Below are 13374 nucleotides of genomic sequence, written 5' to 3'. Positions count from 1 at the left end.
TACCAAACTAAAAACCATAAGTCATCATTCCTAGAAAACAACTTTTATCTTATGCGGCAGACCATGTTCCGGCTCGAGGACGAGTTCAGATCCTTGGTCGAACGCGGCGGCGAGTCACGAAAACTCAATCGCGTGTTTCGTGGCAAGTAGAATGGCGTGTTGTCGTTTGACTCGGGAGATGATGAAGAAGAAGAGGAGGATGAGGTAATCGGGGACGGTGAGGAACACCAAATCCCTACTGCTCAGCCGATCGACGACTACGACATCGTGATCGATGCGCTTCCTTCTGGAACCATCAACAACCTCCATGAGATTGCTAAGCGGATGGTGGCGGCGGGGTTCGGAAATGAGTGCTCGCACGTGTACAGAAGATGCCGGAGAGAGTTCCTGGAAGAGAGTATGTCGAGGCTAGGCTTGTAGAAGCTGAGCATCGAAGAGGTTCAGAAGACGCCATGGCAGGACCTTGAAGACGAAATCGAGCTTGCAGATATTAGACGGAGAGATCGAAATAGGGAGGGAGAGATAAAGCTTGCCGTCAGGGGCAAAAGCGGAATGTTATTGCTTGGGCCATTGTTATTGGGCTGATTTAAAATTAAACTTTGTACTAACCATTAAATAAACTTGTAACATGATTTTTGGTTAAAACTTAATGTTTTTAAGCCTTTTTGGTTAATTTTCCTTAAAATAAAAGGAAAAAAACCAAGATTTAGTAAATAAAAAAATTCAATTGTCGTCTTCAAACTTCAGCAGCCCTCCACTCCACCCACCGTCGACGTCGACCTCTAGTCCCACCACTACCACCCACCACGTTCCATACCGTTGCACCCTTTCTCTCCCGAGTAATTCACATAATTCACCCAAGTACCACCCCCTTCCGGCGCTAACCTTGAAAATGTCGTCGTCATGGAGCAGTGAGTCTTTCCCGATCAAATTCTCATCGGCGACATCGCCCTACCCAGTGCCAGTACCCATACCCCGACTAAAAATTTCAGAGCTTTTGATTAACTCATTGAGAGAGAGATGAGTTGTTGACAAAAAAAGAAGAGAGAGATGAGTTGAATTGTGCCGTGGTGGGGGGTGCTGGACTGGTGGGGATTTGAGGTCGACGGCCATGGTGGGCGGAGTGGATGAGACGACAATGGGTTTGCTGAAGTCTGAAGACGACAGGTGATTTTTTAATTTACTTTTTAACCAACAATTTTATATACAATTTTTAACTCAACCCACATGGCAAAATACCGTTGCCTAGGACCCAAATACATGACATGTCAGCACATTAATATTCCAAAAAAACTTAAAAATACTAAAAAGTTTTAAAATGATGAAAATTAAAATGATGGAATTTTATTTTTTAGAATTTGTCAATAATCTTGTTTGACTAATCTAAAAACAATGGAATTTGAATACGAAATTTGTTATTTTTAAACTTTCACTTATATAAATTTAGAAATGACACTTATTTTTAAACTTTTACTTAAAAATTTTAAATTTCTATTTTTATGAATCCAAACTAAGGAATTAATGCATGTCAATTTATAAAATTGACTTTTGTCAAAATTCTATGTTTATTTCCTTCCAACCATAGTGTAAAGGAATTCTTAAAGGAATTAGATGACAATGACAATATTAAAAAGTTAATAAAGGGTGGGACGAAATTGATGAGTTTGAAAGATTAAAAAACCAAATTGATGACTTCACAGTACATTAGAAACCATTTGTGATTAAAAAAAAAAAACCCCATGCATAATGTGGAAGTCGGAATTAATCTAACTAATATGTCAAACTATCTAGTAAGAAAACAATGCCTCATACATTAAAAAAAAAAAAAAAAATATATATATATATATATATATATATCTATACTTCTTGTATGAGCGATAAATTGCACTATCCAGTGTCATAAAATCGAATCCAGAAACCAGATTACATATTCAAATTTCATAAATGATACGCAACAAAACCTTTATATTTTAAGTGAACATATAAGAAAACAAAAACTGTCACATCCCTGCCCCGGCCCCCATCACATCCTTGGCTCGACTCCACCGTAGCACGATATTGTCCTCTTTGGGCCCCGACCACGCCCTCACGGTTTTGTTTTTGAGAACTCAGATGAGAACTTCCCAGTAGGTCACCCATCCTGAGATTACTCTCGCGCAAACTCGCTTAACTTCGGAGTTCCTACGGAACCCGAAACCAGTGAGCTCCCAAAAGGCCACTTGCTAGGTAGGAATGAGAATATACATATAAGGATCACTCTCCTGGGCGATGTGGGATCTTACAAAAACAAAAAGTTAAAATAGAGCAAAATTAGACGTTTGCATAACGTTGCTTGCTCAGATAGTCAGTTATTACGCTCGCACAGTCTATTTATTACGTTCACGTTGTTGATTAGTGGTACGTTATGTGTTATATTCTTTGTCCACTAATCATCTCTAATATTTCCCTTGTTAATTGACAACTCTGTGTAATATTTTGTGGTATGATTCATGAACTAAGCTGAAATTAAAACCCTTTACCTAACTCCATGTTTAAAAACTTATAGCTTGTCTCTCAGTTTATAACCGAACTAGGGATGGGCAACGGTTATGGCGGGTGGGTAACTACGGTTATTTAGTTATAACCGTTTATTCTCATACCCGCATAACCGTTTACCCGTTAAGTAATTGTCTAAACGGTTATACCCATACCCATAACCGTTTATAAACAATTAACATACCCATAACCGTGTACCCATTTAACCGTAACCGTTTAGTAGCCGTTTACCCATTTATCATTTTTAAACCCGTTTATCCTTTCTTTTTTACCATTTACTCATTTTTCACCCGTCTACGTGTTTTTTAACAACTTGAAAATTAAAAAAGAAAAATTTGTCATAATTTTCTTTTTATAACAATTAAACACCGTTATAGGTACATTCATCATACATTTCCGCATTTTAATTTTTTAAGTCCTTATACCATTCTAATAATTGAAATAATATTTTACAGACAATATTTTTAATTGTTAGCAATGAAGGTAATATAAAATTTGCTAAGTATTCTTGGGTTACAAAAATTGTTAATAGACAGTATTCTTGGGTTATTTAACTTGAAATGTAAAATATTAACATAATATATATAATGGACCATGAAATTTATGGTTAAGGAAAGTTATATTATATTAGCTATATAAATCATGCACTATAGTCAATAACATTGATCTAAGTTTTGTTCGATAGGGAACATGGTTTGTGTTAATTTTACATATATAAAATAAATGGGTAAACGGTTATACCCATAACCGTTTATTTATTTAAACGGTTACCCATAACAGTAACTGTGAAATTTAAATGGGCAGATAACCACGGTTACTCATAACCGATGGGTATTTGCCTATCCCTAAACCGAACATCACGTCAATTGAAAGTTGAGCCCTTCCGTATTCACGAGAAAAAAATCCTCAAAAAAAAAAATATTTAAGACAGAGCTCCAAATCATTATTTTGGTAAGTAAAAACTTTACAAAGAAATCACTTCTGTTAGCATGAATATATTTTCCTTCATTTTTTTTCCGCAGTTAAAAGTGAGTAAAATCTATCTTAACTGTTAATTTGACTGAATGGCAACTGTCATTCTGCACCGAACAACTTCAATTTCATAAATGGAAAATGATTTGGCTACCGATGTGAGATTTTAACATAAATTATATGAGATATTGTTTGTTAGAAATGCGATGAATGTACCTAACACAAAAGAGAACACTTATCCAGTAAGAAAACATTACCTCATATATAACATTTTTATTTTATCTTGGCGGTAAACGCGTGAAGTGCACTATTTAGTGTCATAAAACCGAATCCAGAAACCAGATTACATATTCAAATTTCATAAATGATACGCGACAAAACCTCCATATTTTAAGTGAATAGATAAAAAACAAAAAGAAAAAAGTTAAAAGAGACTAGAATTGGACGCATACATAACGTTCTTTGCCCAAATAGTCAGTTACTGCATTCACACAGTCTGTTTTTGCCGTTTACGTTGTCGATTAATGATGCGTTATGTGTTATATTATTAGGCCACTAACTAGCCATTTACATTGTCGGTTAGTGATTTGTTATGCTTTATATTATTAAGCCGCTAATCACCTCTTATCCTTTGTTAATTGACAACATTGTGTAGCATTTTTGCTAGGATTTATGAACTGAGTGTGTTTAAGAGCTTATGTCCGAGATAGCCACAATAGCTTGACTCAGTTGACGACCGAACCCCACGATAACTGAAAGTCTAGCCTTTCCTCATCGAGAAATACCCCAAAAAATATTTAAGAAAATCCCTTCAAATGATTATTTCAGAAAATAAAAGAACTTTTATAAATATATGCACCCAAAAACAACCCTCACTTACTAACACGCGCCTCTGAGCGCGTAGGACCGCACCATACAACGATACCTATGGCTTGCCAATCTAGCTCGTAATAACATCACTACGACTTGTCGTTCAAGCCACTAGTAATAAACCTCCGTAACTTCCACATAGGTGGCAGCACACCATTGGCCCGGCTCTTAACTACTAGAAAATTTTCAATGTACCTGAAACACGAAACAAAACGTCACATTGCATCATACAATTAAATAATTTTTTTTTATTTTAAGTTTCTCTAAGTAGTATAATGACATGATATTTCAATTTCGTGTTGAGACCTCGTACTCCAAACACACTAAAAAATCTCTCTGCACCTACGCAGGCCATAGTGTACAAATCTCGTCCGGTCTATTGTAGCAGGAATCTTTAAGGGCCACGTGTCAAATGTTACAGGATTTAGTATCTCACGCGCTATGGTGGCGCGTGGAGATATCGCTTTCGTACGTCTTTATATGGTCCAGAGCCCCCCCCCCTTCTCTCTCTCTCACACACCAAAAGAAAACACTCGGGTCCTCTCTCTCTCACCTCTCCATCTCTCTCTATAAAATCGTAATATTTTCTCTCTCTAAGTACACAACGACTTTTGCTTTCTCAAATATTTTTCTCTTTGGTTTTGGCCTCCTTCGAAATCAGCCTTCGTGGTCATGAAAGCTTAGCTTCCATAAAACCCAGGTACAACCCTCTCTCTCTCTCTCTCTAGTTTTCATGTCCAACAGCGTGCGTGAGTTTTCTCTCTCTAAAAATAGAGAGACTCAGAGGCACAGGCTCTCTGTGTGAGAGAGTGTGTGTGCGCTTCACGCTTTGTTTTATTTATATATTTTTAATCCAAAGCTTGCAAATTGGTGCTAAAACTCCAAGTCCCATTTTTCTCAGGCTTGCTCTGTCACGTGGGTTCGGCTTCAAATATCGTTTCCTTCTCCGTGGAGGTATGGAAATATTAAAAAACCAATTCTTTCGTTTTCTGGGTTGCTGTTTTTATTTGTTTTACGATTCAATGCAGTTCTCTCTGTGTTTTTGGAGGGTCATTGTTTGGTAAATAAGTGGAATTTCATGGGATCGTATTGGAATTTTCACTGGGACTGTGGTTTTTGCCTGCCGGAATGCTTTCCTGTTCTTTCTGTCGTTTTTTTCTATGTTGGGTAATTATTTATTTTTATTAAAGTTTAGTACTTTTTGGTGTTTTTTTGTTTTGGTCGTGATTGTTTGTTGTTTTGATATGAATGTGCTTAATGGGTTTTCAGATAATTATCTTAAAGTTTATACCTTTTTGTAGTTTCGTCGATTTTAGTCTGTGTTCGAAAAGGGATCTGGATTGGTTATTTTGTTGTGGGCTTGCTACTTAACGCTCTGTTTGCTTGTCTTTCTTCTGGTTTATGCTTAAAAAAATTATTGCTGGGTTATTATTTTTTTTTGGAAATTTTTGGTACCTTTTTATTAAAAAAATAAATTATTGGTACCAAAAAAAAAAAAAATTATTTATGATTATTTGTGGTTTATGAGTAAACTTTTTAATATAATAAATGCAAGAAAAAAAAAATCTTTTGTTTGCTTCAAATTTTGAAATTGGTATTTATCAATTTGTTCTGAGGAAATTCCTTCTCTCTTTCTCTCTGTAATTAATGATTAACTAGGATTTATTGCTGCTAGTTGCATGAGTTCTTCAATCTGTATTGCTGCTAGGATAAAAATAAATGTTTTATCTTTGGCATGTTTATGACCAACCTGCTGCATTAGTAGCAGCTCAATTGGTTTTGGACTTCTTCATAACCGAACGGTCGTGTCTTGGTTGCTCCTTTCGATCCCGTAAATATGAACTTTTAGATTGGAAACATTGAACAGATTCAACAAAATGAGAAATTTAGTCTGAAATTTTGAAAGGGTATTTGAAAATGTAAAATTGGACTGGATTTTGTTAGAGTAGAAGCATTTTTTTAGCATGCAGTTCTATTCCTCATTTTCTATCTTTCTCAGTTGGCTATCATGTTCTTATAATGGTATCAAAAATATGATCGGGGGAGCAATGTACGATTTCAAATTGGCATATAGCATTTATAGCATTCATAATTTTCGAATTTTTTTATGAAGTATATGTCTTTTAAAATTGTCTGTTGGACAGAAGGAAGAACCTTGATCCTTTTGTTGTCTCAGAAAGGCTATTTAACAATACCAGTTCCCCCTCCCCCTCCTTCTTGTATGACAGATGGATTCAGTTGAAGGAAATAGCCATGGGGATATCAATGACGATGAAGCTGAGCATTCATTTTCTCCAGAAGCTTCTGATATATGTGGTGTCTCTGGTGACCCTGAGCTAGGTCCTAGAGTTGGAGATGAGTACCAGGCTGAAATTCCCTGTCTACTAGCTGTTTCTGACTATATACGGCTTTTAAAGAACCCAACTGATGCAGAAATTTCTGGCGGTAGTCCCTGTGGTTTAGTAATGGGTTTGCCTATACCAGTAATGTGGATCAGCGAGGAATTGGACACCAAAAAATATGAACATGTCGGAGAGACCTTGATTGATTCAGAAAGTGACAACGTAAAGTGCAAAGCTGATCCAACGGATGCTAAGTCCGATAATGTGAAAACATCTGGCGAGTCAGAAAATCTAGTATTGAAACAAGAAAGGAAGGCTGAAATGCATCAAAAGCCTGGAGGAGTGTACTGTCCGGTTCCTGGTTCTGCAGGAGACAATTGGATTGACATGGAAGAAGCCAGTTTTCTTCTTGGTTTATATATCTTTGAGAGGAACCTCGTTCTGGTGAAGAAGTTTGTCGGAAGCAAACAAATGGGTGATATTTTGTCATTCTACTATGGGAAATTTTACAAGTCTGACAGATACAAGAGATGGAAAGAATGCAAAAAAATGAGAAGCAGAAAATGTATATTTGGGCAAAGAATTTTTACCGGGCCAAGGCAACATGAGTTGTTTTCTCGTTTGTTTCCTAACGTGTCAGAAGAATGCCAAACTTCTTTGCTTGAGGTAATTACATCTCTACGAAACTTCAATAATAACAACAACAACAACAACAAAGCCTTTTCCCACTAAGTGGGGTCGGCTATATGAATCCTAGAACGCCATTGCGCTCGGTTTTGTGTCATGTCCTCCGTTAGATCCAAGTACTCTAAGTCTTTTCTTAGGGTCTCTTCCAAAGTTTTCCTAGGTCTTCCTCTACCCCTTCGGCCCCGAACCTCTGTTCCGTAGTCACATCTTCGAACCGGAGCGTCAGTAGGCCTTCTTTGCACATGTCCAAACCACCGTAACCGATTTTCTCTCATCTTTCCTTCAACTTCGGCTACTCCTACTTTACCTCGGATATCCTCATTCACAATCTTATCCTTTCTCGTGTGCCCACACATCCCACGAAGCATCCTTATCTCCGCTACACCCATTTTGTGTACGTGTTGATGCTTCACCGCCCAACATTCTGTGCCATACAACATCGCTGGCCTTATTGCCGTCCTATAAAATTTTCCCTTGAGCTTCAGTGACCTACGACGGTCACACAACACGCCGGATGCACTCTTACACTTCATCCATCCAGCTTGTATTCTATGGTTGAGATCTCCATCTAATTCTCCGTTCTCTTGCAAGATAGATCCTAGGTAGCGAAAACGGTCACTTTTTGTGATCTTCGCTAGATTGCTCCGGTCATTAGTGTGGATAAGTATATAAATGGATAGAGATAGGAAAGCAAACACCAGAGGTACGTGGTTCACCCATATTGGCTAAACTGGGTGAACCACGTACATCTGGTGTTTGCTTTCCTATCAGCCTGTCTGTACACACATCAATATGCAAACAAACAAACAAAAGTATGCTAAATTAGTTATTTGCTTTCCTGAATACTCTAATTCAGGTTCTGTGTAGATTCTCTGCCAACATTTTTCAAGTTATTATTTGATTGCTAAAATTTAGACAGATTAGTATCCCTTTAATTGTTTAACTCTTTGTACATAGTTCTCACAAAGTCCCTATATGCCTTCTGTAACTTTGCTTTCCTTTTGTGTACCCGTTTATTTTTTTTGGCAGAGTTGAATCATGTGGAAGTGATTTGTAAAATCGAATTTGTGTGTTTATTACTTTAGCAATTAGTTCCATGTCTAAAGATTACCGCCTCCTACTCATTAAATTTAGTAGTATTTTAGCTTAAATTATGGATTTATGCAGATACTGTATGGACGAATTATATATGAAAATACTGACAAATGTTTATTTTCTGATGAAGATAGACAAGTAAGTGCAAATATGTAATGCATGTGGATCCATCATTTTATCTGCCACTTGTTTCCTTCTGATTTTATACAACAGAAACATATAACGTTGACTACTCAAAATGAAATCCGTTAATGCAGATAAACAGTTGTTTTACAGAAGGGATACACCTTGGATTTTACTATGATTGTTTGTCCCTTTATTTGTTCGTATCAGGATATGGTATGTTTTAATTTGTTTGACCAATTCCAGGTCTCGAAGACATTTGGGGAAGGAAAAATTTTACTAGAAGAATATGTATTCATTTTAAAGGCTAGAGTTGGATTGAATGCACTGGTAAAGGCAGTGGGAATTGGTACAGGAAAGAAAGATCTCACAGGCATTGCCACAGAGACTTTAAAGTCCAATCAGGTTGCTCCCGTTCGCCCAGAAATACCAACTGGCAAAGCATGCTCCACCCTTACGCCACTAGAAATAGTCAACTTTCTAACAGGGGGCTTCCGGCTAAGCAAAGCCCGCTCGAGCGATCTCTTTTGGGAAGCTGTCTGGCCTCGTTTGCTTGAAAGAGGGTGGCACTCTGAGCAGCCTTATCCGGGTTTCTCCACTGGTTCCAGGAATTCATTGGTCTTTCTTATCCCTGGTATTAAGAAATTCTCAAGAAGGAAACTGGTGAAGGGATCCCACTACTTTGATTCGGTAAGTGACGTCCTGAATAAAGTTGCTTCAGACCCTGAGCTTCTTGAGCTTGAAATGGGAGCAAATAAAGAAAATGGGTGGACAGATGAAACAAAGCTGGATGAACAAGACTTCCCAAATCAGCAACGTCACTGTTATCTGCAGCCTCGTACTCCAAATCGTAGTAGTACAAATGTCATGAAGTTTACGGTTGTGGATACTAGTCTGTCTAATGGGAAAATATTAAAGGTGAGGGAACTGAGAAGCTTACCGCTTGAATTGGATGTCTCCGCCTCCAGAAGTGATTCTGAAGATGACGATGAGGATGCTTCTGAGGATTCAGCAGATAAATATAATTCTGCTAATTCCTTGTGTTCACAGAGGGATGAGATCCACGTTTTGAAGTCCATCCGTTTGGGTAGAAATGGTGACAAATATTTTAAATATGGTACTTCAGAGGTGGAACATCAAGCTTTTGGTCAAGGTTCGACTACTGTGACTGCAGATCTCCCCAAGAATGAGAACATTGGTACATGCAACGACATGCAGCGCCGGAAAGCTATGAAGTGCCAAAAAAGCCGGAAAATGGTTTCTGAAAGTGAAAATCATCTTGCCCCTGTTTCAAAAAGACGTCGACGGTTAGCTGCTTGTAGTCGCACAGAGATCACCCCCAGCAGGAGCCAGTTCTTGCAAGGTCCCATGTTACAACAAGATGTGTCTGGAGACCATGCGGAACTTGGTGAGAAAACTCCTTCTCACGTGGAACCATCTGGAGAGAAGTTATCATCCGCCAGTACTTCGCCTAGAGGAGCCAGCCCAGTTGATAGTGGTGAAGGCAATCGTTGTGGCAACAGTTTGCCTGTGGAAATATTCCAAGAGAATCCTCAGCGCCCTATGTTGATTGACTTGAACATGCCCCCGCCTCTAGATGCTGAAACTGATGAACCTTTCACAATGATAGAAAGACAAGATGATCAAACACACCAGGAACCAGATGCTGCTTCCCATTCAGTGAATCCCTCTGAAAGTGGGGCAACTTCTGAACAGCAGCCTGCAATGAACTCTCGGAGACAGAGCACAAGAAACCGACCACTGAGCACTAAGGTACTGGAATCTTTAGCTTATGGATTTTTAGACACAAAACAGAAGCGGAAGAGTAGGGACGAATTTCCCCAAGACACCTCCAAATTAAGGCCATCCAGGCGTGCTCGTACTAAGGTGAGCGATCTCAACACTTTTGATACTAGTCTCCCGGATTTCAGTATGCAGGAAACCAGGAGTGCTATCCCCAATAACAACGCTGACGGGTACAGTGAACTTGATATGGTCTCGTAAGTCGGTTAGGTGCTGAAAATCTAACAAACAACTTGAACAAAGAGCTTCTGCATATAACAGAGACCGGCTCGTGCGGTTATAACCAACCCATGATAAACAGCAAAGGCAGCAAGTCTCTTCATTCTTCTGCATTGTACATGGTGTTACATACAAATTTCATTGGAAATTCGGAGTAGCAGCGTCCTTTCCTGTGGCCATTACATCAGCAAAAGCAGCGCAAATACCCGGAAAACCAAAGATGAGAGATAAAAGTTACCCTCCTCCCCTTCAGTCTTAGTTCAACAGCATTTGATAAAACCATTTACTTTCTTTTGTATGTACAATTTACTTTAAAAGTGGTCGTTTTTTTTTTCTTTCCTTAATTATGAGTTGCAAGACCAACTTATAGGGTGACCGTTGTTGCGTTCTGATCAAATGTAGTTCGATTTCTTAGACTCGCGTCGACAGTTTCTCATCGGTTTATTGTTTGTTGCAGCCTCTCCATAAATTGGGGTAAGGCTAGCCGACATTCACCTCTCCCAGACCCTGCGTAAAGCGGGAGCCTTGTGCACTGGGTACGACCTTTATTGTTTGTTGCCTGCCGAAAGCAAAAGGTAAGTTAAGCTTTAAGTTTCCTTAGAACAGTTTGATTGCTTGGCTTGCTATTTAGATATCAAAGCTACGGGTCTTCAAGATTCAATCCAATCCGCCCAAACGATCGATTCAATCCAATCCAATCTTGGTCGATGTTAATGATTTGAAAGTTTAGAGAAAGAGCGTCCACTAAGTATTTAAAGTTTTCTGAAAGAATTTATGTATATGTACGTACTCGTCCTAAACTACACAAGTCATTAATCACTTATATTATGACACTTTATGTATTGTATCATTTTTCCGAAAAAAAATTTAGAGTTATAACTTATAATTAATGCTTATCATAGCAGATAATCTCTACTAATTAATAAAACATTCATTGTCAACCAAATCTTATGAAATTACCAGTTTAACCCTCTAATTAAAACAGAACATAAATAAAAAATATGGGGTAGAAATATAATTTCACACAATCAAAATTTTTTTTTTCAAAACCTCACCTACATGTTTAAAAAAAAAAAAAACTTCCTACTCCCACTTTCTCTCTCTCTTTCTTTATCTTTCTATTTTAAAAACAAAAATAAAAAATTTCCTCTCACACTTTGTGTTTATAAAACAAAACTCTCATAATTGACAAAAAAAAAAAAAAAAAACTCTCATAAATTAAAATTAATAAAAGTAAAGGAAATGGGCCCCATCGGTATTTGCTATCTCGTGTAGGACAACAGGACACGAGAGCAACACGCGCCACTCTCCACTGTGTAGTGCTCCCATCGTCTTGTTGTTCCTCCTCTCCCACCTCCTCTTCCAATATTCCCACCAAACCCTAAAAATTGAAAAGGGTTTTTTGTATTTTAATCTATCTGCATATTTAACGGAGTTTATTTGTTGGTTGATTTGGGGAAAATTAGAATATAGAAAGCACGACTGGCACAATGGGTCAGGCGCTGCGCCGAGCTGCTGGAAGAACGCGACCCTCTTCGACCGTCGAAACGGCGTCGTCCAAACCGAAGACCGTCGTCGTCGATAAGCGGCCTCCTCTGGTTCCCCCCGAACGGGCGGAGATCTCCAAGGCCGGCGGCGCTATTGATTCTGGTACATAATAGTTGCCGCCTTTCTTTTGTCTATTGCCTTTTCTCGCACTTTTTTCCTCAGCTCAGTTCAGTTAATTTACGGCGTCGTTTCGAATGTGGTTTGTTGGTTTCAGATGGCAGCGCAGGAACAGGAGGAGCCGCGGAAGCAGTCGAAAATATGCTCGAAGAACGAGATCCAAATTACGACGCCATGCTCACTCAAATGGTGGGTAGAATCAAAGCAAAGCCCGGAGGCAAATTTGAGATGGGCGAGGTCAGTTTTTCGAAGTTTGGTTTTTTCATTTTGTTTCGCCGTTTGGGAATAACGTAGAAAGCACTTCCGCTCATAAGCACTTTTAGCAAATAAACTAGCTAGCCACGGTTTGAATTTAAGACATTGTATTGTGCTGTTGTAAATGTGTATTTTGGGATCATTGTACAGGCAAATGTGGTGGACAAGTATAAGAGGCCTCTACCTAAACTGAGGGATACGAAGCCAGATTCCGGGAGTTATGAGGAGAGGCCTGCTCCGCCGGGAACTCTGAATGTGGCACAGCTGCGCCACATTATTCTGCTGCATCAGGGCAAGGCCGAGGATCACAATGGCCGCATGGAGCCGGACCAAATTGCTGAGAAGTTCCGGGTTGATGTTGCTGAGGTTCGGAGGATCTTGCAGTTTGTAGCACTGCCTCCGGAGGATGGCAGTGGCAAACAGAACAACAATCGCTGAAGAAGGCACAAATAGATAGCTTCTATCGATACTCCCCTTCACTACTAATTGGATTTTTCGTTGAATAACGTTGGCTCGCTTACAAGTTTGAATGTGAGTCCTGTGATTTGGAGATTTTATACACTTCCGAAATCTGTAACATGTCGGAAATTTTGTACCGAGTGTTTGAGGCATTTTGATTGCAACACAACTGAGAATCTGTAACATGTCGGAGAAATTCATGTTTAGTTGTGGTTATGGGATTTGTAAGTTCATTCTGTTTCGAGATATGAGTGCGAACGTAACGGTACTTCGACCACAAAAACATGTAGAGGACGTAAATACGGTAACCAGATTTTTTCCAAGAGAGGAGACGATAATCTCATTTGAA

At 38.8% G+C, this 13374-nt stretch overlaps 2 protein-coding genes across 2 annotated transcripts; both read left to right on the top strand.

Annotated features, from left to right (window-relative positions):
* The first annotated feature begins 4886 nt into the window (after positions 1-4886).
* On the top strand, positions 4887-11062 carry LOC103432004 (uncharacterized). The gene is made up of 4 exons (XM_029096119.2): positions 4887-5077; positions 5279-5331; positions 6606-7385; positions 8871-11062. The coding sequence occupies exons 3-4, from the start codon at positions 6606-6608 to the stop codon at positions 10626-10628; spliced, it is 2538 nt and encodes an 845-aa protein (XP_028951952.2). The 5' UTR covers positions 4887-5077; positions 5279-5331; the 3' UTR covers positions 10629-11062.
* Positions 11063-11907: 845 nt separating this feature from the next.
* On the top strand, positions 11908-13241 carry LOC103403864 (uncharacterized). The gene is made up of 3 exons (XM_029095761.2): positions 11908-12296; positions 12409-12548; positions 12717-13241. Exons 1-3 carry the CDS (start codon positions 12137-12139, stop codon positions 13002-13004), a joined length of 588 nt encoding a protein of 195 aa, XP_028951594.2. The 5' UTR covers positions 11908-12136; the 3' UTR covers positions 13005-13241.
* The last annotated feature ends 133 nt before the right edge of the window (positions 13242-13374 follow it).

The sequence above is a fragment of the Malus domestica genome, chromosome 16, assembly GCF_042453785.1.
Source record: "Malus domestica chromosome 16, GDT2T_hap1".
NCBI classification, from domain to species: Eukaryota; Viridiplantae; Streptophyta; class Magnoliopsida; order Rosales; family Rosaceae; genus Malus; species Malus domestica.
Note: the sequence above shows the minus strand (reverse complement) of the source record. Positions and strands in the feature narration are given on the sequence as shown.